The sequence below is a fragment of the Neophocaena asiaeorientalis genome, unplaced genomic scaffold (genome assembly GCF_003031525.2).
Source record: "Neophocaena asiaeorientalis asiaeorientalis breed wild unplaced genomic scaffold, Neophocaena_asiaeorientalis_V1.1 scaffold49, whole genome shotgun sequence".
NCBI classification, from domain to species: Eukaryota; Metazoa; Chordata; class Mammalia; order Artiodactyla; family Phocoenidae; genus Neophocaena; species Neophocaena asiaeorientalis.
Genome location: NW_020172456.1, coordinates 2,286,367 through 2,313,658, shown reverse-complemented (window position 1 = coordinate 2,313,658; position 27,292 = coordinate 2,286,367). Strand labels below are relative to the sequence as shown.

Below are 27,292 nucleotides of genomic sequence, written 5' to 3'. Positions count from 1 at the left end.
TGAAGGTTAATAAAATAGGCTCTGAATTCAGAGGGCCTTGCACAAATCCCAAATGCTACCCTATTCTAATTGTATCATTAGTTCTTTCTGAGCCCCAGTTTCCTCATCTGTAAACAAGAGTGGTAACAAAACCTTTGTATTAATAGGGCTGTGATGAGGATTGAAAGATTAACCCATGTAAAATGCAGTGCGCAGCGTGTGGTGAATCCCAGTAGCTGTTAGCTGTGGTTGTCATGTATAAGGTTGTGAGGAAGAACTGAAGCAATAAGACGGGACCCTCAGATTATATCCAGCACCTCACCTGGTACTTGGATCTTCCTGGGGTTTGACAAACACTGGATCTTCTCGTTCAGCCCTCATCTTCCAGCGGCAGCTGCTTTAGACACAGGTTATCTAAGAGCGTCACTAACTCATGCTTTGTAAGGGTTTAGAAATCATCTTGTTCAACCCCAGTTTTTCACAGGTGAGCAAACTGAGGCTCGGAGAGGAGAAGTAACTTGCCCAGGGTGGTACAGCTGCTTAGTGGCAGAAGCAGGCCTAGAACCTGGGTCTCATGACTCCTGATCCAGGGCTAGTGCTCTTGGACTGTTCTGTTCAGGGCTGGAAGCTTAGTGCCCAGAAGGAGAGGCCCCGCACAGGAAACGAGGCTGGTCTTGCTCTCAGCGAAACCCAGAGGGCCTCAGGTAGCTTCCACCCTACTTGGGACCTTGTAGTTTCTTGTGGACTTTCAGGAAGCTGTATTTTCCTAAGTTCATCCCTCAAAGGGATGGATTCTCTTCTTCGTATCCTTCTATCAGTCCTTGTCTGTGCTTTGGGGAGATTATACCCTTGCGCTTACCAGTTCACCTTTGGCCCACAGGCCACGCCTGGGGTGCTCCCCTTCTCTGGGATCTGTCCTGCGGGGTGGTGCCCAAACCCTCTGCTTAGCTGCTGTGTCTGGGCTGTTCCGTGGAGAAAGAAAGGGCCTCAGCTCATGGTGGTCCCACTCACTGACTCAGGAAGTTTGGGGCGACCACTTGCTGCTTTGCTCACTCAGAAAATACAGGTTTGTTGAGCAGCTGATAGGTTCTTACCTCTGTGCCAGTGCTGTGGCGGATACAGAAAATGTCAAAGCCATGTCACTCCCTCCCGCCTCCCCCCTCCCCCGCCAAAGCCAGGCAGACAAAACAATACACAGAGGGAGTAATTAGAGAACAATCAAGGCCTCACCTGTGGGGCTGATGAAGGAAAAGTTTGGGGGAAGTTCAGAAGGGGATTCTTGGAGGAGGTGGGCCTTGAGCTGGGCCTTAGAGGATGAGTAAGATTTAAGGAGGGAAAGTACGACAGCACATGAGGCCGGGCAGTGTGGTGGCGAGGGCTGACCACAGCTTGTCTTGTGCCAAGAGCAGACCAGTGGGGTTGGAATGACAGGGAACTTTGTTGGGGTGTATTAGTTTGCTAGGGCTGTTGTAACAAAGTACCACCAATTGGATGACTTATACAAGAGAACTCTATTGTCTTGTAGTTCTGATGACTGGAAGTCCAAGGTCCGGGTGTCGGCAGGGATGGTTCACCTGAGGGCTGTCGGGGAGAATCTGTTCCCTGCCTCTCGCCTCGCTTCTGGTGTTTGGAAGCCAATCTTTGGTGTTCCTTGTCTTGTAGAAGCATCACCCTGATCTCTGCCTTCGCTCTCACCTGGCGTTCTCCCTGTGTGTGTGTGCACGTGTGTGTGTGCGCGTGTGTGTGTCTGTCTCTGTGTCTGAATTGCCCCTTTTCATAAACGCGGTCATGTTGGATTAGGGGTCCCACCCTATGCCAGCATGACCTCATCTTAACTAATTACACCTGCAAGGACACTGTTTCCAAATAAGTTCATGTTCTAACCCCCTAACTGGGGCTTAGGACTTTAACACCTGCGTATTCAGAGGACACAAACCAACCCATAACAGGTGGGTGCGTTGGGTCTTTTGTGGTTGTGAGGATCAGAACCCCAACTTGATCGAGCTGAAGCAAAAAGGCAGATGTCCTGTCTAATGTAACCACATCTTAGGAAGGCTTGGGGTGGAGTTGAGCCTTTGGGGAGCTCTTCCCGGACTCTTCTCTCTGTCTCTCCACTTCTTCCTGCAGGTCAGCTTCATTCATGTTCCCTCCATGACCACCTGGCACTGGAAGCTCTCAGCCTCACCTCTTTCCATCTGTGGCCCCAGGAGGAATTCCCCCCACCACTCTAGTTTCATTTTATAAAATAAAGTGTCCCCCTTCTTCCCCCCAATTCATGTCTGTCTGGAACCTGAGACTGAAATAAGGTTTTTGAAGATGTAATTAAGCAACTTAAGATGAGTTTACACTGGATTAGCGTGGTCCCCAATGACTGGTGTCCTTATAAGCACACCATGTGACAATGGAAGCAGAGATCTGAGTGATGTAACTATAAACCGAGGAACTCTGAAGATTGCTGGCAGCCAGCAGAAACTAAGAAGATGCAAGGAAGCATTCTCCCTTAGAACCTTCAGAGGGAACGCAGGCCTGCCAACACCTTGACTGCAGATGAGCTGAGCTTTTAGAACTGTGAGACAATATTTCCGTTGTTTTAAGCCCCCCCAGTTAGTGGTAATTTGGTGTGGTAGCCCTAATTAGCAAATACAGTTGTCTGTTCCATACGGACCAATCACTGTGGTCGGAGGAGGTGGGGTCTGTAAGATAATTACCCCCCTCATTTAAACCCCAAGGTTTAGAATTGGGGTCGGGTGGGAAGCAGCAAGGCAGAAGAAGGCATAAAGACCCGTAAGGCCAGCAGAACCGGAGATGTTCATGTCAGCGGATGATAGTGTTAGTTTCTTTTTATTTGGTACTTGCTGTGTAGTACACATTGGCAGGATGTCTTACAGATATTGCTTCTAACCCTTAACAATAATTCTGCAAGTGTGATAGACTTTGCCGTTCCAATTTTCCATATGAGGAAGCAGAGACCCTGAGAGGTTAAGTAACAGCCACAGTCACATAGCTAAAGGAAGCAGAGCCAGGCTTTGAACTCTGTTGCCTAAGGCCTTGCCCCTCCCGCATTCCAGCTGCCAGCCCTGAGGAGGGACTGGTTCCCGGAGGGCGTTAGAGTGGACATAAGTGTTGGGCCTTGATGTGTAGGCTTTAGGGGGTGGCCACAGGCCCCAGGAAGTAATGTTAAGTCAAATCAGCTAATAGCGTGTGTGTGCGTGCGTGCGTGCGTGCGTGCGTGTGTGCAAGCTCCCGTGACTGATGGAAAAAGACATTTCGGGCAGAGTTAGCCAACATTGCAGGATGGATGGAGGGGCCCAAGGCAGGAGCTGTGGGAAGGGGCTCTTTCCATCATCCACATATGGCAGAGGTGAACTCTCCCTACAGAACCTTTTTTTAGCTGTCTCCTGGGGCTTGGGCAGGGCCAGTTTCTTCTCTCGCCATCCCCCTGGAGCTCCGAGCAAGTGTCCCGAGCTGGGCAGTGAGTCAGGAGGCTACAAGCCAGAGGATGAATGCCACGGTCACTGCTCTTGAAGGAGCTGGCCGGACAGCTGACCCCATGCCCTCTGGGACTGCTGGGGGGACTGCAGGGTCCTCATCTTCTCCTTGAATGAAATTGTGGCCTTTCCTCCCCTTCCCAGGGAGAAGGGGTGGGTCTTCACTTGCAACCCTCAGGGCTGGGGTTGGTGGTGTGGGCCGGCTGGATGTGCTCGCAGTGGTTTCTGTCTCCATGTGAGCCAAGCAGTTGTCTTTACTGGTGATGGCTGGTGGAGAAGCGATGATCTGGAGGAGTCCCAGGTTCTGCCCCATCCTACAGTGAACATAACTGCCAACCTTGGCCCAGTGCTCATGGCGTGAGAGGTGCTCATCCTAGTTGGGGGTTCCCAGAATATGACTCCAAGAAAAGGGTTCCAGTGCAAGTGGTTTTGTGGGAAGCTCAGGGTCTTCCAGTAGGAAGTGGGAACGTGGTCCAGAGAAGAGAAGTCAGCCGGTGGCTGTGTGCTCTTAAACCAGCTGCCCCAGTGGGTGAATGAAGGTTAATGCTGTGGGGAGACTGGGAAACGGTGCTAAACAGTCACCTTAGAATCATCCCACTCAACAGCCAAAGGAGAAGGTGGGGTGTTTATACACCAGCTTTCTAACTTCCTGAGTGATGCCTGCTCCAGAGCGCTGTTAATTCCTGCGGCTTTGGAGGAGGAGTCCTCAGGCACAGATGCAAATACAGAGAATTGCAAATCAGGCCAGAGAAGGAGGAAAGATCTGAGGGAATGGGGGGACACTGGCAAACTTTGCAGGCATCCTTCCTGTAATCCTCACAGCTGCCCTATGAGGGGAAGTACTATTATTATTCCCATTTTACAGAGGAGCAAACCAAGACCAGAGAGGTTGAGTCACATGCTTGAGGTCACACAGAGAGTACCAGGCAGAGTCAGGAGCAGAAGCCAGGGCTGACTGCAGAACCCAAGTTCCTAACCACTGTGTTCCCTTGTTCTCTGTAAGGACCCCTGTGCTTTTCACAAGGTTTCATACTTCTGGCATTTGATGGATTCTCCCAGCATTCCTGAGTGGGAGGCGGGACAGGCAGATGGGGAACCTGGCAGGTCAAGGAACTGAATGTTTATTAAGTGTTTTCTCCTTCCCTAGCACGTGTTAGGTGTTTTCAAACACAAGGTCCCACTTAGTCCTCACAACAGCTCAGCGAGGTAGGTATCCCTTTCCCCATTTTTTCCAGATGTAGAAACTGAGATTCAGAGACGCTAAGTAACTTACTCAGTATCACACAGCAGGACAGTGGCTCACCTGGGAACTGAACCTTAGTGTTGTCTGACTCCAGAGAAACACACCGTTCATGGAGGCTGCGCTGATGGGCCTGTGGGACCCAGTCTGCCTCTGAGGGCCATGCTCTTGCCTCTGACATCACCCCAGTCTTCCCCCTTGCCTTCAGCCCTGGGCTGGCCCTGGGCCTATGTTGCCTCGAGAGCCAATCAGATGGTAGCTGAGGAGGCTCTAAGGAGCCTGCTGGGAGGTCATCAGGCTCTCCTCTCCATCTCACCTCTGGACAAGGTGCTCCCCCTGTGTGTGTGCAGGCAGGGGCTGGTGATGGGGGAGTGGGCTGCTCCCCCATGGACTTCTCCAGCTAGGAGCCCCCCTCTCCTCCCACTGCCCCCGTTCGCCGTCTACCTGATACTGCTCCTTGGCAGCAGAGAGAGGCAAGCCCTCCACGTCCGCCTGATTTATGTTCATCGTTGAAACAATAATGTTTAATCCAGAAAGGGCTAATCAATTTTTTATGCTGATTATGAATGGGCCAGCTGTGCCTGCTTCTTTATTCATGGAGCTTTAGGAACAAGCCCATGTCCCAGGCCAGGCTCCCTTGGTGATTTCTGCTGTAGGGGGCCCAGCTTCAAGGAGTGGTGTCTTGGGTGCCTGGCCTGTGCCACTTTGGAGATGACTCCGTGTGTGTGTGTGACCAGAGAGGGTAAGCTGACTCCAGGTGGAGAACCGGATGTAGTGTGCATGGGTGCATGTCTGCCTGTGTAGAGGGTGGGATGGGCTGGGGAACAATTAGGGGAGCATTGGATGGAAGGTCAGTGTCACAGGGTCATAGAAGTGGGAGGGCGATCAAAGATCAAGTACCCTGACACCTCCTTTTACAAGTGAGGAATTAAGACCCAGAAAAGGTGAAGCAACTTCCCTAAGGTCACGCTGCTGGTTGGTGGCAGAGGTGGGGTTAGACCCCCCTACTCGGAGGACAGAACACTTTCCACAGCAGTACAGGCAGGGCAGAGTCAGAGAAAGGTACTGTGTGGGCTGCTCTCCTTGAGTTATTGACATCATACAACTCTGACATCTCGGAGGAGCTTGTATTTTAGGTACAGAATGAGCTGTAGATGTAACTTAATGAGAGGTTAAGACAGGCTGAGAGAAAGTTCTCTGAAGTTTGGGCTACAGTTTTCAGGTGTTCTTGGAATCAGTGAATAGGGTCTTAGGGAGGGGTGAGTTAGGACACTCTCTGAAAGAGGAGAAACCTGAGTGGGACTTCAGTGCTGTAAAAGGAGAACGAGCAGAAGGGCCTGGAGAGGGCCTTTGGGCAGGTGGAGAGGCATGAGCTGACGGGCAGAGGCAGGGCTGAGGATCTCAGGGAGGCGTCTGAATCTGAGCCAGACCAGGGAGCCTGTACCTCGGGGCCTGGGTGGTGTGCCTGCCCCAGAGGCTGGGGTCCCGTGTGTGGACCCTCCACCTCCCTTCCAGGACGTCACCAATCTTTTGCTGATTGGTTTATTGGCTCAGCAGATGTTTACCGAGCTCTGCTGTGCGGGCGCTGGGGGTTACGTGCATGAACAAGCTGCCGTCATGGTGCTCATGATCCAGTTGTGGGGACGGCAGATGCTAAACAAGCGACCAGGAAAGTGAAAATCTAATGACACTTGTGACAAATGCCACGAGAGAGGAGGAGTGCTCTGAGTGTGGGGCTGGGTGGCCTTTCTGAGGACGTGAGGATTAAGCTGAGGCCAGAGGGTAATTAGGGGAAGGGGAGGCAGCACAGAGAACAGAGAATGCAGAGGCCTCAGGGTGGGGAAGACAGTGGATCTGCCTGGGGGCAGAAAAGGGGTGGTAGTGGCTGGACAGAGAGACACCCTGGAAGGTGAGGCTGGAGAGGTGCTGGGCCCGTTCGGGACAGCCGAGGTTGGCACTGACCGGCTCCCTGCAGAGGACGGCGCAGTCCAGCCTGCAGGCTCGCAGGGGATCAGGGTGGAACTGGGCGACCAGTTACAAGGCTCCTGTGGTTGTCCAGGCAAGAGGTGATGGTGACTTGGACGAGGCGTGGACAGACGTGCTTTGGAGGCTGAATTAACAGGACTCAAGGATGAATCACGTGGGGAGGGGCCAGGGAGAGGGAGGTGCCACAGTGGACTCCTGGGGTTCTGACCACAGCACTGGAGGGGACGGTGAGGAGAGTGTGTTAGCAGGTCAGCCTGCAAGCAGTTTGGGGAAGGGTCTTTCTACAGGGCTGGGGTTTGCACAGTGGTTCCCTCTCTCCTTAGTGGTCAGAGAAGGCCAGAGAGTCCACATGGGTTTGAGTAATTTGGGGTTCAGCATTGAGAGGCTGGGATCCAGCATTGGGTTCCTGGTTTCCAGATATTAAAAATGTACCCTGATCTGACGTGAGCTCTAGGGCCGTGTGTGTGTGTGTGTGTGTGTAACGGATTTTGTAGGAGAAGCTGTTACTTCAACAGCTGGAACAGCTTCTGCAAATTAACTATGTCATCAGCATTGTGATGAGGGGTCTCTCATGGGCCCCCACTGCTCCTCCCATCTTTGGTGTGTGAGCCGATGACAGGTAGTTCTGCGTGGGGACTGAAGCTCCTTGGGAAGAGGGGAAGATGCTGTTTCAGCCAAGCAGGTTTTAGGGTTTGGCCTGGAGGCTGGGAAGGAATGACATGTAGGAGGCAGCTGGGGGAGCAGAGGACGCCTTGCCCTGGGAAGCGGGTGAGAACAGGACTGGCTCTAGGTGTGCCACCTGGCACAGCAGAACTGGAAGCAGTTATGTGCCCTTCCTGTTTCCACATCTCAGGGTTTGCACTTGACCTGTGTTCCCCCCACTGCCAGTGCAACCTCTTGTCACATTCCCCAGCTTTCTAGCCCTTTCTCTGTCCTGGGAAATGCAGCAAAACAATAAAACCCGACTTGTACTGAGAGTGTTACACTAATGCTCTATTTCACGGCCTGTTTTAGGTTCCTATTGCTGCTGTAACGAATTACCACCAATTTAGTGGCTTAAAACAGTACACGTTCATTATCTTGTTGTCCTGTGGGTCAGAAGCCCTGAAATTCAGGTGCTGGCTGCTGTGTTCCTTCTGGAGGCTCTGTGGGAGAATCTCTTTGCCTTTACCAGCTTCTAGAGGCTGCCGGCATTCCTTTGCTGGTGGCCCCTTCCTCCATTTTCAAAGCCATCAGCATAGCTTCTTAAAATTTTTTTCTCTCTCTTGTCCTTTCACCTCTGTTTCCATTGTCATATCTCTGCTCTGATGCTGACCCTCCTGCGTCCCTTTTATAAGGACCCTTGTGGTTCCATTGGGCCTACATGGGAATTCAGGATACTCTCCACATCTCAAGAGTCTTACCTTCATCACACCTTTGGGGATTGGGATATGGACATCTTTTAGGGGGCCATTTTTCTGCCTGCCACAGGGCCAGATGGTAAATATTTTAGGTTTTGCAGGCCACACACTCTCTGTTGCAACTACTTAATTCTGCCGTTGCAGGATGAGAGTGGCCATAGACAATAAGTAATGAATGGGCATGCTGTGTCCCAATGAAACTTTATTCATGGTCATGGAAATTGAATTGCACGTAATTTTCACATGTCACAAAATATTATTATTTTGATTTTTCTCTCTTAAAAATGTAAAAAAGTATTCTTTGCTTGTGGGCTACAGAAAAGCAGGCGGTGGCCTGGATTGGCCCATGGGCTATAGTTTCCTGGCCCCCTGCTCTAGATGCATAATATCCTTTAACCTTTAGAACTCCCCTACCAATGGGCATTATTATCACTCCCATTTGCAGAACGTAAGTGCAGCTAAGCAGTTTGCCCAAGGCCACTTGGCTATATGTTGGCAGATAGGGTTAGCCAGGCGTGTGCGTGGTTTCCCCCAAATGTGAGCTTTATCTTCCCCGTAGATCCAGCAAGTCTGGGTTTACCTCCCTCTAAAATTCCTGGGCACTGCTGCTGTCACATGCAAAGTAAATCTGGGAAACTTCTTATTGGATGGAACACGCTCAGGTGTTATAGAAAGACCACAAGGGCTTTGGTACGCGAACCCTCTTGTTTGGGGCTCTGAGGCATAGGAACATAGCTTGGGCTCATTTGCTGTGTGTCGTTTTGCCACCTCCCAAAGGCTAAGGAAGTCTGTCCTGACAGCAAATGGAGCCGCTATAAGCAAAGAATGCTTAGGCTTTAGTTTTTCCCTTCCTATATTTTTGGGTGTAGGAACATCTGAAGGTTGTTGGGAGAAGGCCTTTGGGGTTTTGTGAGGGTGAGCCCGTTTGGTTTTAGAAGTATGAATGCGAGTCACTATGGCCAGGCTTTCTCCGCCGTGGGCATGAGCTGTGGATGAGGACCCTCCTCCTCAACCAGGGGGAGACCCGGGGAGCCCAAGTGGGCCTGGATTCCAGGTTGGGAGTTGGTGGTCATCTTCTCTCTGGCTCTCTGCTGTCTCCATAACTTATTCCCCTTATTCATGGTTCACACAGGCTGTCCCCTCTGCCTGGAAGGCTCCTCTTTCCTTTCTTCAGCTAGTTAACTCGTGAACTGGCTCCTCATCCTTCGGAGCTCAGTTCTTTGTCTCCTCCTCCAAGAAGTTCTCCCAGCCTGTGTTTAATCCTCTGGACACAGGCTCTTATGGTACCAGCTACCTCTCTCTTCATGCACTTATCAGAGCTGGCCGTTTATCTTTCTTGGTGATCTTGTGATTAATTCCTGTCTCCCTAATGGACTTCACATTCCTGTAGTAACTCCAGAGGCTGGTGGCCGTACCCAATTTGGACTCACTCCCCATTGAGTCCCCACTGACCAGCACAGGGCCCTGCACATAGTAGTCACTCAATAAGCATTTGTTGGATGAATAAACGAATGACCTTTAGGGAATATATTCTACTCTGTACAATGGGGGTGATTGTATCTCCTCTACCTTAACCTTAAGAGAGGGTTGAGAATTACATAAGAGCAAGATATTATGCAAAAACAAGGAATTACCCATGGTTGAGCATTCAGTGCCTGCAGAGCAAAGATATCCTGACATCCCTTATTCCAACCAAGCTCAAGTTCAAGGAAGAGTCCTCACATGGGCAGGCATGCAGTGGAGGGTGTAGAGCTCAACCTGCCCGATTCTTGGGTCTGAGCTCCTGGCACCACCCGTCTCTGGACCCTGGGATGGGGTGTGAGCACTTGACTCATGGGCGCTCTGCAGCTCCACAGACAGCTCATCACCTCTGTACTCTGATCACCCAGGGGATGCCTGCCCTGGTGGGGCCCTGGCTGTGGGAGTCCTCAACTTCATACAGCACTGCCTAGGATCTCTGGTATCTTTACCCCAGAGATCTCTGTCACAGGCAGAGACATAGACCTGTCACCCTGTGCAGCTGGACAAGTTATTAAGATGGGAAATGTTGAAAGATTAGATTTATGACAGCCAATGGTGGGTTATGAACAATAATTTATCAAATGTCAGTGCCTGCAGCCTACAATTTACAGAAGGTTTGCTTAAACTGAGAAGATCTGATTGGACTGTGCCCTCCCCCACCTCTAATGAATGACAGATCTAATGGATGGCTTTCTGGGCTGGCCGGCCACACTGGGTGTTTATCTGCTTTTTATTAATCATTATTATCACAACATTTCCATAGAGTCCCTCTACCCACAGCTCTCGAAGTGCCCAGCCACCTTGAGGGAACTGTAGCCACTTCCGGGAGGTGTTTTAGCTATCCTGGATCAGCTGGAAGGCCTGGAGTCCCCTCACCAGGAAGTGGATGGGGAAATCAAACCTCACATCCATTCATTCACTAGGAAATACATACTGGGCACCAGTTGTGTGCCAGGTGCCTTGGATGCAATGCTGAGCAAAACAGAAGTCTATCATCTAGAAGGAAAGAGGGAGATGAAGCAAATATAAATTGAGGCAAAAGTGCAGTTGTGTAATTGCTCTTGAGGAAGGCAATGAACTCTGAGAATGCACACAGGGAGGCTTCCCTGAGGAGGTGACAGTTGAGCTGTGATTTGAAGCATGGGTAGGAATTCCCTCGATGAAGAATTCCTATTCATTCCTTCTAGGCAGAGGGGATGGCACGTGCAAAGGCCCTGGGCAGTGAGGGAGTATGCTGGTGGTCAAAAGAGGCCATCTCTTCAGGGCAGATGGAGCTTGGGGAGGGCAGAGGGAGGAGAAGGGGCAGGACATGTAGGCAGGGTCAGACCCTGTGGGTCGTGCTAAAGATTTTGGCCCTGGGAATTTGGTGAAGTAGTTGAAGCAAGAAGTGACATGATCGGTTTATGTTTGGAAAACTCACCTTAGCTTTATGGGGAAGATGGCTTGGCACAGAAAGGAACATGAGTGGGCAGACCAGTTAGGAGTCTTTGGGTGAAAGAGGATGGTGGGTTTTACTCACTGACAGAACAGACCTGAGAGCCTCCTTGTCCAGTGCTCTTTTCATTAGACCACTGTGTCCTCTTCATGGAGGCATCAGATGGGGCACCCACTACTCCTGCTACAATTATTGGGGGTCTTCTGTAGGCTCTATTCTAGACCCTTTATGTATGTGGTTTCGTACAACTCTATGAGGTAGGTACCCAAATTCCCACTTTACAGATGAGGAAGCCGAGGTACAGAGGGATTATGTCACCGCCGAAGCTGATGCACCTTGGAGCCAGAATTTGAGTCGGGGCAGTTTGACCCAGAGCTTGCATTGGAATCACTATGCCTTGCTGCCTCTCAGATCCGACTGTCCTGGCCAGCAGGTGGGCATTCCCAGGGAGCATGCCCATGGCCATCCTAGGGTGGGCTGCTCCTGGCTTCTTGCTTCTCCTTCTGTCAGCTACTTGTTACCATCCTGCAGGAGGAAAGAAGCTTGGTCTGACCTGTGACGCCCTTGGTGGAGCCAGGTAGATGATTATCCTGTACCTGGAGGCTCTTCAGCAAGTTGGTAAGAGTTTAGCATCGTGCCAGCCTCCTTGCAAGAACTTAGACGGGAATGCTGTTTTGTAATTTCTGGGGAGGACCCTTGTTGAGAAGGGCCTCAGGTTCTGCTGTTGGCCTAGCTTGGCGGTAGCAATAGCTAATGGCTCTGCAGAACCAACACTTTGATCTTTTAGAACCCCAGAAATAACACAGATTCCATGGAAAACAGGTTCTAGGTGTCCTTGAGCTATTATTGTCATTACGATTTTTATTATAATAAATTGTTCTGAGTGGGAAGCTGGAGATGGGGCTGCGCCCACCTTGAGGCGGGGCAGCTATTGAGTGGGGAGACAGAGAGACACCTGGATGCCTTGTCCCCTCCCCTGACCCCCCAGGGTCTACATGGCGATATGGGGGGTCCCCTCTTCTTACCTTGCCTGAAGGTCCTTTCAGGGTTGGGTTAAGCAGCACTGGGCAGGGGGTGCTCTCTCCAGCAGGTACTGCTAAAATGCAGGTGTGTTTTTCAGAGGCTGTTGCCTTTTTCTAGTAGGACATTCGGCTGCACCAAGGTCTCCTCATGGCTAGGGACTGCCTGTTTTGTTGGCCCATGTTCCTAGCATGGTGTCTGTCATTTGATGGGCCTGCAGTAAATATTCATTGGCTTAGGCTAAGAAATGGCAAATTGGTTTCATTTCACATGTTAACTTTTGTCAGTTGGTAGTGGCTGCGTGGAACACTGGGTTGAGAGAGATTTTGAGGCATCATCTGGGCCCAGCAGGAATGAAGGCTGTGATTGATTCGTGATGTCTGGCAGGGTGTGCTTGGGGTACATTAATTAGCTATTGCTACATTGGGGTAACAAATTACCCCAAAACTTAGTGCCTTAAAACAACAGACATTTGATATCTTACAGTTTCTGCGGGTCAGGAATTTGGGAGTGGCTTTACTGGATAGCTTTGGCTCAGTCTCTTCGTGAGGTTCCAGTCAAGATGTTAGCTGGGGTAGAGTTATCTGAAGGCCTGAGTGGGGAGGGAGGAGCTGCTTCCAAGATGGCCCACTGCTGGCAGGAGGCCTGGGTTCCTTACCACGTGGACCTCTCCACAGGTTGCTTGAGTGTCCTCGTGACATGGCAGCTTGCTTCCTCCTGAGCAAGCATTCCAAGAGAGAAAGCAAGGAGGACATCTTGGTGACGGTCTTGGGAATTGGACATCGTCACTTCCTCCATGTGCTGTTTGCTAGGAGTGGGTCATTAAGTCCAGCCCCTACTTGAGGGGCAGGAATTGCAGCAAAATGGGGTATCAGCTGATAGGGTGACCGTGAGATGTCGGGGTTCCTGGTGCTGAGAGGGGGGATGGATTTTCTGCCCAAGGCAGACATCAGACATCAGTGTTTTGGCAGAGTCCTAGCAAGCTAGAGCTCTATTGTCTGCCTCAGGCTGGGGTGGGTATGCTTCACTCCAGCCACTCCATTAGCACAGGGACTTGTCCTTCCCCCCATCAGGTAGCAGTGGATGGCTGCTGGCACCCAGCCAGGTGTGGGCTGGGCCATCTCAAGACCTTGAGAGCCAGATGTTGTTTGCTGCTGATGCCATGGTAACCTGCTCAGGTGCCCTGGGCAGTCTTCCTGGCTCCTAAGTGGGAACTGCCTGGCCTTGGCATCAAGGCCTGGATTTGCTTCTGTCTACATCCGGAGCTGGCCAGTTCAGGGTGTGCTGGATTTCTTAGCATTATCTTTTGGTGATGTCATTTCTGAATCCAGAATATGTCTGATGTGAATGAGTATGGGGACAACAGGATAGAGTATTTGAAATTGGACCATCTTGGAAAATCTGGGACATCCCCTATCTTGTGACTGATGGGCCAGTCCCGATGAGGCTGGGGCTGCCTGGGCTGCAGGCTCTGGTGGGGCTGGCTAAGAGACCCCAGTGAAACTCCCCCCAGGGGTCATGTTGAGGCTTCTCTAGAAGGTCCTGACTTCCGGCCTCCTTATTTTGGGCTGAATGAGGACCTGGCCAGTGCCTGGCTGCTTAACGTGGCATTTTGGAAACATTGCCCGGTAACCTGGCTTTATGGGAATCCTCCTGGTTGATTTTCTGGAGGGTCTCTCACTTTGCCCAGTACTAGGGCATCATGTCACGTGGTCTCTTGATTCTTGGACCCCAGCTGAAGGCAGTCTGCTGACATTTATTTTTCTTCCTGTTTTATTGAGATATAATTGACATCCATCACTGTATTAGTTTAAGGTGTAGAGCGTGATGGTTTGACTTACATATATTGTGAAATGATTACTGCAGTAAATTTAGTTAACATCCATCATGTCATATAGACGTGCTGAAGTCTTAACCTGAGCCCCTGGGAGCTAAGCCCCTAGGAGGTGACAAATTTCTTCTTGCCCTTCTCCCCACCCCTTACACACACACACACACACGCACACACACACGCGTGCGCGCGCACACACACACACACACACACACACCCCAGACCATACAAAGCTAGAGAAACTTTTTCCCTGATTATTTTTCCTTTTCCAGACAGGGACATTGATATATTTGAATCATGGGCTGACAGTAATTAAAAAGCACATAACGTCATTTTAAAATGTAGTTGTTTTAGTTAATTGATTTTGCCGCCAGACCCAGAGGGAGAAAAAAAAGAACAGGGGAGAGAAAGCCTTAGAAGGGGAGAGAGGCGTCTGCGAGGGACTGGAGGTGGCTGAGGGCCCCACTTGAATCTAATTGCTACAAATGCTGCAGGTTGTTTCTGCTAATGCTTTTCTGCTGAAGGTCTGGGGGATGAGGCCTGATGGGAGGGGGGTGACGTTTGTTTCAGCTGCACGAGGGGTAAAATTCTGCTTTCGGGACAGGGTCTATTTTTCCTTACTCTCTATCAGCATAAAGTACTTCCAGCGAACACTTTGAATCAAGGTTCCATTTACAGATACTTTATTCATATTTAATTACAGCCTGTAGCCCCAATCGTTAATTACGGTTTTTTATAAGCCGGCTAGGAACATTCACTAGCAATCAATAACTGTGTGTGTGTGTCGTGTGTGAGTGTGTGTAAGCACAGGAGGGTGTGGGTGTCTGACGTGCTTACTGATAAAGGGGAAGAGGATGGCTGCAGGGGCACCCCGGAGGTGGTGGCAGTGCGTGGATGGGGTGGGGTGGGCGGGGTATCTGCCCGACAGGTTCCCTGGGCCGAGTGGGTAGTGCATCCTCACGTGCCATGCCTCTTTGCTTCCACTGGTCAAATTGAGGATTTGGGCACGTCCTCACAGCTGGGCCTCGTGCAGGGTGCTGAATGGGCACCTGGGCTTTGGTGGTACCTTGGGACCCGCCCGACCCCTGGTGGGAGCAGGGAACTGTGGGAGGCCCCCCTCCGCATTCCCTGGGGATATGGGGGACCAGTCTTCCTCTTGCCCTGAAGATTGGGATATGCTTGCCTTGACGCATTCCTCCCCCCACCTCCCCACCCCCTGCAGCGCTCCTGGCAGCTGTTCCTGCCACACAGCCCTAGTGATGCCACGTCACTCTTCAGTTGCAGTGACTCTGCAGCGTCCCTGCAATGACTCTGATTTGAAGACTGGTTGTCCTTCTCAGAGAAAGAGCAAGTGTTCCCAGGGAGCCAGGCGGAGGCTTGGGGTGGGAGTGGGGTCAGATGACCCCCAGGTCCCCTTGCCCATCCTAGCTGCCGGAGGTGAGGGTCTGAGTTCACGGCTTTTTTCTAGAAAACATTCTCCTTGGTGCTCCTTCAGGAATTACCAGAGGCTTTCCAAGGAAGTGGTGTTGATCTCATTATGTTACGGACAGGAATGTTGCTGAAGTTCCATCTCCCTTCGGTTCCTGGATGCCAGTCCCAGCAAGAGGGTGGGAAGGAAATGGAACTCTCATGTACTGGCCTCTTGGGGGTACCGGGCACCATGCCCAGGTTTCTTTCATCTATCCCTGCTGGGGCCTGAGAACACACTGTGTCAGTCAGAGCCCCTTCAGTTGTGTGTGACAGAAAACGACTCAAACTACCTTCAGCAAAAGAAAGATATTATAGGGTTGGGCATCCAGGCACGGCTAGACCCAGGGCTCAGCCATTGTGACCAGGGTTCACTCTCTCTCCTGACTCTGCTTTCCTCTTTGTTGCTACTGTGTGACCCCTGGTAGCTCCAGGCTTCAAGTTCAATTTTCAGCTTCAAGTTGAGCAGAAAGAAGGAGAAGCACTTCTACAATAGTTCAAGCAAAAGTAAAGCAATTGAGTCCGATTGGACCACTTGGGTCAATCTCTGATGTAATCAGTGTGGCCTGAGGTACCCAGGGTTCTGAATGATCAGGCCAGGGTCTCACCCCCACTCTGGAGTAACAGGTGGAGTCCACCTAGGTAAATCCCACTCGTGACATGTGCTTTTATGTGTGAGGCCTTTGGAATAGTAGCAGTGTGGGAGTAGGATGGTCCAGCCATTTCAAAAGGAGGAAAGAGTTGATACAATCCCTCTCCAATAGAAAGAATAGTGGATTCAGTCCTTCAACAATATTTGTTTAGCACTGACTAGTTCCAGTCCTGTTCTAACTGTAGGGAAGTCAGCAGCAAACAAAACAGAAAACAATTGCTGCCTATTTGGAGCTGATGTTTTAACGCGCTATAGGGCTGACGGCCCTTTCGTTCTTAGTCTAAGCCCAGGTCCAGGATAAAGCGTTCTTGTGTGGAGAGACCCAGGGTGATTCAGGGGGATGATGTGGGAAGAATCTGGCCCTTAGGGAGCCCAGAACTCACGAGGGAGGGAAAAAGGCAAGTTGGGGAAGGGGGCAGTAGGAGGGGTACAAATAAATACCCAATAAGGAAGAAGGGGGATGGGAAGCCAGTCTGTACCGATCTCCCGTGACAGAAAAGGGTAGGCCCCTCCCGTGTTGCCTGGACCTTTGGCCCCCGCAGGATGTTGATAAATGGCATGGAGTTAGTGAAAGCTACCAAAATGATGACAGGACTGGAGGGAGTGATTTATGAGATGAGATTAGCAAAGTGATGGTGCAGCCTAGCAAACAAAGGGATGGGGTGGTGGCCGTGGGTCGTGTGACCTCTGAAGTCCAAGGAGAGGAGAGGGGCTGAGGGGTAGGATGGAGTGGCTGCTGCCGAAGGGGGACAAAGAGAGGCAGCAGGGGCACGGACTGAGTGGACCTCAGCATGAGAGCCTGGGTGGTGTGAGAAGGAGCGGAGGCATGTGGCATACATATGCACATTTGCGTGCGTGCGTGCGTGCGTGCGTGCGTGCGTGCATGCGTGTGTGTGTGAATGTCTGGCCTTTCCAGAATTGTGAGGCTATACAGGGAATTCAAGAAATGGAGGGGATGAGAATTTCAGACCTGGACAATTTTGCAAAAGGCTTTTGGGGCCCTTCTTCCCATCTGGTAGAATATTCATATCTGGACCAACTATCTGACCACTCAAGTCAGACAGACCTTTCCTTCAGGAGAATTGGAATGGCATTTCTAAGAGGGAAGGAGGGGAGGAAGAAGGGAAGAGAAGATGGAAGAGTAAGGGGTATATGTTCCATTTCATAGAGAAAGTGAGGCGCAGAAGGGGCAGGGATCTGCCCAAGGTACTTGGGGTGGCATCACACCTGAAGACCAAAAGCAGGGCTCTGGTGTGCAGAGATCTCTGCCAGGTGGCTGGGTCAGGAGTGGACTTGGGGACCCATGTTGAGGCTCAGGCAGCAACAAGTGGTAGCTGTTGGGTTTGGAGCCTCTAGCCGGGGCTTCCTTGAGCTTTCCGGATTGGCGGGGTTGGAACGTCTTCCATCTGCTCCCCGGGCTTGGGCTGCCCTGGGCCCAGGTTCTGTTAACTTTTGATCGTACCCATATGTGAGAGCCTCGGAGACACAATGGTGAGTAATTAAATAGGTGGATGATGCATGGTTCTGAACACTCGAGATGGCACTTTTTTGGCTTTAAATGGAGGTGCTCAGGGTACCCCTGCACAGGTATGAGACCCACCCTCCACGTGTGTTTTCTGTCTCACTCCCTGCCCTGGTGGCTGGTGTGAATTTCCATGGCACTAAAGGGCCCAGGCAAAGCAATTGATAGAGGAGAAAATCTGTCTTGGGGGCACTGGGCAGTGCTGGCCCTGGCCCATCCTCCTGGCCCCTCTCACTGAGTTGAGTCATCTTAATTGCTCTGTCCTCTCTCCACTCTTGACAGATTCATGATTTGTTCATGAGCTTTGATGACACCCCTCTGGGAGCTGCCTCCCTGGCCCAGGTCCACAAGGCGATGCTGCATGATGGGCGGACGGTGGCCGTGAAGGTCCAGCACCCAAAGGTGCAGGCTCAGAGCTCAAAGGACATTCTTCTGATGGAGGTGAGAGCCTTCCACCTTCCCCTTCCTTCATACTCGTTCTACATTTCCCTGGGATCCAGGCAGTCCCAGTGAAACTGGTTCAAGGCCTATAGTTTGGAGTGTGGCCCTTTGAGCAGCAGAGTGAAAGAGGAGAGCTTGAGACCGCAAAGGAGGTGTCATGACAGCGCTGTGACCAGGGGACCCATGGCAAGGTTGCTTGATTTTTGATTCATTCCTGGGAACTGTCTGTGGGTGGTCTCAGAACACGGTGGGCCGCTGCTGGGGCCAAGGAGACCTCGGGGATATTGTAGAAATGAGACGACCCACAGGTGACTTCCTTGGGGGTAGAAAAAGTTACTTCCTAATTTGTTAAATTATAACAAAAGGGAGCATATGGTCAGTCAAGGGATATGGAAATGACAGGCAGATCACATAGAAATATTTATGCAGATTGCACATTTGCTTCCCTGATACTTTGCTTTGAATGAACAAAACGTGTATGCCCTAAAATGGCCCTGGGACAGCTGTAGTGGGGACTGTGCCTCTGGACTTTTCTAGCTCCATGCCTGGAGCAAGGAAAAAGGGTGAGCGACCAGGGTTTGGGCGGTAGCCAGCACCCCCAATGGAGGTCAGCAGCCTGCCTACCCTGCCAGATTGTCCCTCTCCTTCTTTTTCTCTTTCCCTTTCCTTGGTTCCCTTTCCTCACTTTGGACACTTAGTTTATTCTTCCAGCTCACTTTGGCTAAACTTAACACGTACGTAGGACACAAGAGTGAGTGACCCACATCTTCATCTTCGGGGAGCTCCCCGTTTAGTGGCGCAGACAGGCTTGTACACAAAACAGCCCTCGACTGTGAGCTCCGTCAAAGGGGTGTTTGCAGAGTGCCGTGGAGCCCTGTGCCTGGAATGTTGGGGGCATCAGGGGGGCTTCACCAAGGCACCCACGAGATAGCCGGGCAGGGGAAGGATGACCCAGCCTGTGCGAAGGCCCTGAGTCTTAGGGGAGCAGGGTGTGCTTGGAGAGCTTTGGCTGGTTCAGATGGAACGAGCTGGGCGTGGGTGCAGATGAGGCTGGGAAGGTAGGCAGGACAGAACATGAAGGGCCTCGTATTCCAGGCTCAGGCGCAGAATGGTATACATAGTAAGTACGTATTTACTGTGGAACCGAGCACATCTGATTTTCTTCTGTAGTCAGTGGGGAACCATTTAAGAATTTTAATCAGGGGAATGTCGTGATCAGATGTGCCTTAGAAATAAAAGTCTGTTGACAGTCTGGAGGATGTATTGGAAGGCAGAAAGACTGTAGCCAGGGAGACTAATTGAGGGACTGCAGCCTTGGTCTGAGAGAGAAAAGATGATGCGAACCCAGGCAGTGTAATGGGGGTGGAGGAGAGGCATGGATTCACAGGGTGGAATCATCAGGACTTTGTGACCAGCTTTACATGGGATGGGGGGAAACACTGGTATGAATGAAAATGAAAACAAATTGTAAGTTTCTGGCTTAAATGATTAAATTTAGGTGCCTTTAACGATGTGTATCAGTCAGGATTCAGTTGGGGGGAAAAAGAACTTGCTCTAGGTATTTCAGAGGGAATTTAAAACAGAACATGGAGTTCACAGGGGATGGAATTGCTGAGAAGCCAAGTGGAATGGTGAGATAGTCACCAATAGCAGGAAGCCACTGCCACCCTCCAGGTGGAGGGACAAGGAGAAGAGGTGGTTCCCTGGAGCCCAGGTGCTGGGGCTACCTGAGGGGAGTGGATCAGAGACCTCGGGCCTGTCACCTGGGGTTGGAGCCACAGATGCCGTTTGAGGCAGTGGGTGTTTCACCTCCTCCTGTTCCCCCTGCCCACTCCCCTGTATTCCACCAAACCTAGCTAGAAGCCAGTTGGTAAGGGAGCCTGGGGAATGTAGTTTCTTATGAGATTAAGGGGGTGGGATGGATATCAGAGCAAGTGGAGTGGGTGACGGAGCAACTATGTTCTGTAAGACATTGCCGTCAGCAGTTTTAGATCAGGATCTCTGTCGGTCTGCACTTCAGGCTGGAAATACAGATTCTGGATTTATCAGCAAGGAGACTCATGGGAGCTGAATCTGGGGCAGTAGCTGAGATGACTTAGAAAAGCTATATAGAGTAAAAATAAAAGGAGGGGGCAAAGAAAGAGCTGTGAGAGCATCATGCCCAGGAGGATGAGTTCCGGAGGGAACTAAGAAGGCATGGCCAGAGGGATTAGAGGAGAGCCAGGACTGAGCAGCTACATCCAATGAGAACAATGTAGAGAAGAGAGCACTGTCAGTTATCTAGCATCCCAACTGATACAACCACTAGTCTGCGTGATGAACCACCTGAAAACGCAGTGGCTTAAAACACCAGTCGTGTATTTTGCTCATGACTCTGCAACCTGGGCAGGGTGTGGCAGAGAGACTCATCTCTGTTTTATCTGGCGCCAGCTGGGGTGGCTTAACTGCAACAGGAGGACCCACTCACATGGCTGGCAACTTGGTTCTGGCTGTTGGCTGGGAGCTCAGCCGGTGCTGTGGGTCAGGGCCTTAGACCCTCACCAAGGCCTCTCCAAGGCTGGTTGGGCTTCCTCACAGCATGGTGGCTGGTTTCTAAGAGGGAGTGTCCCAAGAGAATAAGGCTGAAAGCACATCATAGTTTTATGACCTAGCCGTGGCAGTCACGCAGGTTACTTCTTCCTTACTTTATTGGTAAGAGCAAGAGTCACAAAGTCCCCCTTGGTTTAAGAGGCAGGGAAATAGACTCTACCTCCTGATGGGCGAGTGGCACGGTTCCAGAAGAGCATTAGAGTGGGAGGTATTGTTGCAGCCATTTTGGAAAATATAATCTGTCAGAATTACTGCATGTTGTCAAATGCAACATAAATTTGTGAAGCTCTGGAAAGAGTATTTTGGATTTGGCGACTTAGAGTTCTTGGGAAGAGCAGGGAGAGTGGGGTGAGTGGGGTGGAAGAGAATTGAGGCCTCAGGGAGCAGAGACGGTTAATGTAGACTACTCTTTTCATGTTTAGCCATGGATGGTGGGGGAGGGTGAGCATAGTGGTTAGAGCAGAGCACAGGATTAGCGGCGGGGACCTGGGGCAGGCTGTAGCTGATGGGGAAGGGGCAGCGGAGCCGGGGACTTGGAGATTTAGGAGAGGAAGTAACTGATAGACCTGGTTTAGGAGGAGCCTGGAGGGATTGGGCTCCAAGGACACAGGTGGAAACATTGGGCTTTGGCAGCCTTTGTTTGAGGCTAGAGGAAGGTAGTAAGGCTGGGTACAGATGAGTGAGTGGGGCAGAGGGGGAAGGTGGGGAAAGTGGACAGCTGAGTCGTACCAGCCTGATAGCCTCTATTTTTTCTCTGAAGTAGGAGGTAAGACCATCTGCTGAGAAAGAGGGGGTAGGAGGTGGCATGGAGGCTTGAGCGGGGAAATGAAGGTTTGGAATATTGCTGGGTGCAGTGGAAAAGGGAGCTGACCGGGACTCGGGAGTGGGGTTGCCGAGTGGCATTGGGCAGCCACCTGGAAACCTTAGTTTTCTGAAGCATCAGTCAGTAGCTATGGAACAGCCATAGATGCAAGTTCACTGTGAGTCTCAGAGGATCCCTGGGTGTCCTGGGACCCAGCAGCCATGCCTGCATTAGCTGGGAACCTGTCTCTGCCCGGTGATGCCAGCAGACCCACTGGGGCTGGGAGGACAGCTGACGTCTTTTCTTTGCTCAGAGCCTCACTGCTCCCTAAGTAATGGTGGCCGTAAGGTCACTATCAATAATGGTAGAAATAAAAATTTGGCATCTTCCGGCCTGAGATAAGCATCAGATGCTTTTCTTGGAAATTACCAGCCCTGTGACTATGTGCAGAGCACTGAGTGGTTCCTTCGCAGTGGCTGGGGCTGGGATCGTGAGGCAGATCAGAGACCTGCGCTCACAGCCTTCAGGAGAGAAGCTGGAAATGAGGCCTGAGGTCACCACCTCCATGGACCGCCAGCATTAGCAGCAGCACAGAGTGGTACTGCCTTGTCGCTGGGCTTGACCTCTGGTGGAAAAAAGTCCTATCTGGTCACCCTTTCTGCTTTACAACTAAGAGGTGCCAACTGGAAAGCTCATTTCGTTTTATATTTGAAATGAGTATTACTATTTTTTTCTAAGTCCAGACCTAAATGGTGCCTTGATTTTAGGAATGACACATGCTCCAGTGTGCTTGGTAGGAAAAAAATGATTTCTAGGAGGCATTAGGGCTATCGTACCCACCAGAAACTTAGAGACAGAGGGGAGGCAAAGCTACTTTCCTGGAGAGCCTTCTGGTGTTTCTTTTCATGCCAATTCCAGGTATTGTGTGTCCTCATGCTTCTCTCCCACTGCCCACTATTGTCTCTCTCTCATCTCCAACCCTGTGATTGATCACAGCCTGGTCTTGAGAGGAAGAAAACCCGATTAAAGTAGTTCATACTAAGGAGAGAGTGGCTAATAGGCTTAACCTCTGGATATTTGCAGTTTAAGAAGTGGGCTTGTAAATCCAAACACATATCTGCTGTAAGGATAGAGGTTTGCAGAAATGAGACTTTTGAGAATAAGGAGGTGGGGGCTACTAGCTGTATCAGTTAGTATGCTTTTAACTGCGTGTATCAGGACATCCAACTAAAAGTGGTATAAATAATAGTAACCTATATTATCTTATATTACAAGACATCTGGAAGTAGGGTCAGCTGTTTCAAGGTTGACTAATGCATCATTTCTGTGTGGTTTTTAAGGACCCAGGTTCTTTATGTCTTCCACTCTGCCAGCTCAGCTTCCTGGCTTGTCCTTCTAAGGTAGTGCCCCTCATAGCTGCAAAACAGCTGCGGGGTTCCTGCTATTACAAGTGGATGACATCCAGATGCCAGAGAGGGCCTGTTTCTTCCCTCATATTAAAAAGTAGCCCCTTAATAGAATTCATTTCAGTTTTCATTGGCCAGAAGCAGGCCCACATCCCCAAGACTGAATCAGTCTTGGCAAGAGGATTGGGACCACTTTGATTGGCTTAGACCAATCATGGTTTGCCTTCTCAGGCTAAGGCCTGCCTTCCTTGAAGGACAAGAAAGATGCAGAAAATTGAGGTTCTGTTAGCCAGGAAGTTGGCACCCAATAGCATGTGCCACCCTGGTGTTTTGTGTCTCCTCCTCTTGGGGAAGGGGATGGTCTCGGTGATAGCTGTTGACCAGCGCTAGAGAAACAGAGACTGACTCTCAGTAAATGGTGATGAACTTGATGGTGTCGGTGACTTTGCACAAAAGAGAAAGGCACAGCCAAGGGTGTTTTCAGCTTTGTCATTATCACCTGATATTGTCCCTTTAATAGTTGGGGCAACTCTACTTCTAGATGCGTGGCCAGTGACTCTTATTGATTTGAGTGGCTGTCCAGAGCCAGACTAATTGGGCCCAGAGATTGGAACAGTGATTCAGCAGCAAGGGGAGGACTGACAAGGCAGAGTCTGTCTGCTGGCGGGTTGGCTTTGCAGCAGTTCTTGCCTGCCCACGATAGCAGGGAGCTTAGCAGGCCGGGTCTCACTGCCACGCTCACCATTTGAGAACAGGGTAGGACTCAGTTGACCCATGAGGCAGTAGTAAGACCATCATTCCCAGGTCCCAATAGCACTATCCTGTATCACTCCCTGTTATCCCTTAAGCTTCTGAAATTGATGATGAACACCCCCGTGCTCTATCACCCCCTAAAGAATCTAACTCATGGCCAGGCTCCCTGCCCTTCATGTACCACCTGTCCCCAAGGTGCTCTGCAGCATTAGGGTAGAACTCTCTGATCTGAGCACCAGAATCCCATCCAGTCACCATTTGATGTCATCCAGCCCATACCAAGGGACTCTAAAAGTAAAGACCTGTGACAGTTATGTTTTTGATTTTTTTTTGAACAACATTTTCAGTGCATGCTGTCTGTCATCTTGTTTCTTTTCTGAATGTGTTGATTGAACAGTGGGTGGCTAGGTAATGTTTGTGTTGGCACAGAATCCAACAGCTGATTTTATTTTTTTAAAATACATTTTTAAAAGCCCCAGAGATGTAGACCATCCCATGGAAACTTCTCTTCACCCTGTAATTCTGCTTTCTAAAAAGTATGTACTTTAGTAACTTATCAGAACAAAGATTAACCCCATGAATGGTAAGCTATTTGCATCACTCTGAACTGATTTTCGATCCTTGTCGAACATCCATTTTTACCAGTTCAGATCCGTGTAGGCGTTCCATTTAGTGTCCTGCTTTTCCACAGAACATTATTTCTTTTATAATATATAATAACTTGATAGCAGTAACTCGAATTTCAGTTGCATTTTACAGTTTACAAAGCTCTTTTTATGCCTTATCTCAAGCTTCCTGTTGTATTGTCCTGTACTGTATTGCCTGAGACAGGGCTGCATAAAGAAGTGAAAAAAAAAAAAAAAAAAAACCAACACGTGGGTCCAAGTCCTGCATTTGAAATTAAAAGCTATGTGACCTTGAGAAATGCTTTAACCTCTTGGATCTGATTCCCTTCTCTGTGAAATGGACAAGAAGAGGAAGAAATGAGAGCATGTATATAAAGTGCCTCATAGCGCACTGCCTATGCCTGGATAATGATAATTCCCCCCCCTTTTTTTTTTGCTATTATAAATAGCAGTCACTAGTTTTCAAACTTTTATGTGACTCTCAATTTTTCTATTACATTTCTGTGTGGCTCATAATTTATTTTTCCTACTGTGAGCCAATAGCCTTATAGGAGAATGATTTCATTATTCTACCTTGAAGGAAGTATTAATTGTTGAATATACCTTGATTGATTAACAAGACTCCAAATCAAGTAGAATATTCTCAGTCATCGTAAAACCGTGGTTCCCCAAAGTTCAGAGGTAGTCCTTTCTCCACCAAAATCTTAGAGGCATAAAAACTTAATGCATTTGGGTAATGCACATGTGAACATATAATTATTTCTGGGGAGAGGGCAAACCTTTTGGAATGTTCATTTATTCATTCACTCATTCATTCATGTGAATATTCAGTAAACATCTGCTGGTTATTGAGTACGTGCTAGGCACTGGTGGAAAATTGGCTGCTGGAAGAATTTTATGGAGAAGATAAATTTGGGAGAAAAATCAAAAAGTCAAATTGATAACAACACCTGTTTTATTTTCGTTGATTGCATGTGTTGTCAAAAAAGAAAAACTTGAATCTACTTAGGGCAGGCTGTTAAGAACGGAATTGAATAAAAACAGAAGGTGAAACTGAGGAGTTTTATTTTATTTTCCCAAGCCAAGAACAGTCTAAAGTGACAGCTGCCCAAACCATTTTAGACTTGGACCAGACAGGTTTTAACCTGACCCCTCTCCCCACCCACTGTGAAGTTCAAGGGGTTGATAACCCCCCTGAATTATGTACAAAATTATGGGAGTATTTACATTTTCTGGGCTTCATAGCGGGCATCAAAATTTCAAATTGGTGACTTCCTATAAAGGGGCTGGTGTCCTATAAAGCTAAGAACCCCTGACTTCCATTCAAACAGACCCTCTCATTTTAAAGGAACCAAGGAAGTGACATGCCAACCACCACAGAATGCTTTTGAGACCAGTTTTATGAGTAGTGCAACGTTTTTTGGGTTATGAATTAGTTTACTAATTAGTTATTAGCAGTTAATATCAATCAATACAATTTTTGGCTGCTTTTATGATTCATGACATTAAGTATTAATAATAATCAATAGTACTAGTAATGACTAATCACATAATTGATTAGTAACAGAAGAGTCTTTAAAGTGCCTTTCAGTGCTGTTTGGATATTAACGATAATTAATGATAATCAAAAATTTCACAAATAGCAGTGACCATACAAATGATGAGGAGTTATTGTGTGGCCAGAAGCCTCATCTCCTGGTATAGACTCCACTGGGCTACATGTGGGTCTCTGTGTATACCTTGGTCCAAAGTCATTACCAAGAAGGTAATCAGTACATTTTGACTGAACAAATGAGTGAGACTCATTGTGGCTCCTTCCTTGTCCCTCCTGGGTGAGAAGCTCTGGAATCTAGGCTGGAGCAAAACACCCAAGAGGGTTCTTGCTTGAACTCAGAGCCCAGAGATTGGAATTCAGGTGCCTCGGATGACAGGTGTGCCCTTAGCCTGGGCTGGGCAGGTGCTTCTGTTTCCTGTGCACCAGCTCTGCCTCCCCTTTGGTGACAGCTGAGGGCCATCTGAGGGCACGATGATGAGACAGGATGCCCGGCTCTGACACATGCGGCCTGGGCCTCACTGTTGCCACCTCTTCCTTCTTGTTTCGTGTGACGGAAACAGAAACAAAACATAAACTAAATCGATTATCATAAGGTCACAGGTCTAGCCCCTGAAAGACTAGACAAGACTTAAAGGAAATTAGACTGCAGCCGAATGTAATTAAAAAGGGTTTGGGGGAAACTGAGTATAATAACCCTGTGTGATGATTCTTTTAGAGTGGCGTCTGGTACATTGCCTCGGACATAGGATTTAGAAACAAAGCTGTAGAATGCCTTGTAGTTAACGGCCCTACTTTAGATTTACTTCTTTGTGCTGCATGAACCTAATTACAGTGTTGGACTCATTTGGACCTCATATCATAGACCAGGGCAAGCAGAAGCACGAGACAAGCCTCATAGCTGGGGCTCGGGAAGGCCTTCTGGATAGACTGGGGGGTGTCTTGGTCAGCTCAGGCTGCCATAACAAAATACCATAGACTGGGAGGCTTAAATGACAGACACTTATTTCTCACAGTTCTAGAGGCTGGGAGGTCTAAGATCAAGGTGCCAGCTGATTCGGTTCCTGGTAGGAGCCTCTTCCTGGCTTGTAGCCAGATGGCTGCCTTCTCCCTGTGTCCTCACCTGGCGAAGAAGCGGAGAGCCCTGGTCTCTCTTTCTCTTCTTATAAGGACACTAATCTTGTCACAGGGGCCCTACTTTCATGAGCTCATCTAGACCCAATTACTTCCCAAAGGCCCCACCTCCAAACACCATCACCCTGAGGTTAGGGCTTAACATATGAATTTGGGGGCTACATAAGCATTAAGTCCATAACAGATGGGGAAGGTCTCTTGGTACCAATAGGCCCATGGTTCTTTAGTTCTCGTTCCTTGTCCTTCTGCTCTAGCCAGGGCTAGAGATGGGGATTCTCAGAGGACTATACCAAGAATTACTGGGAGGATCTATCAGTGGTTCTCCCCAGGCCCGACTTTGAACACCAACAGGAGGGCTTATAGAAGAACAGGAGAGGTGCCTTCTGTGTCCCTCCCTCTCTCCACACCGCCCCCCCCCCCCCCCATCCTGGGAACACCCCTCCTCCCC

The 27,292-nt window shown here is 49.7% G+C and overlaps 1 protein-coding gene across 15 annotated transcripts in view; it reads left to right on the top strand.

Moving 5' to 3' along the window:
* Positions 1 to 27,292, top strand: part of ADCK1 (aarF domain containing kinase 1) — a 151,229-nt gene that overhangs the window by 49,990 nt on the left and 73,947 nt on the right. For all 15 annotated transcript variants that reach the window (XR_003002239.1, XR_003002235.1, XR_003002234.1 and 12 more), the window contains one exon: positions 17,824 to 17,982. Coding sequence is in view for 1 of the 15 variants with exons in the window: in XM_024737759.1 (XP_024593527.1) it covers positions 17,824 to 17,982 (159 nt within the window). In the remaining 14 variants the exon portion in view is untranslated. The remainder of the gene's footprint in view (positions 1 to 17,823; positions 17,983 to 27,292) is intronic.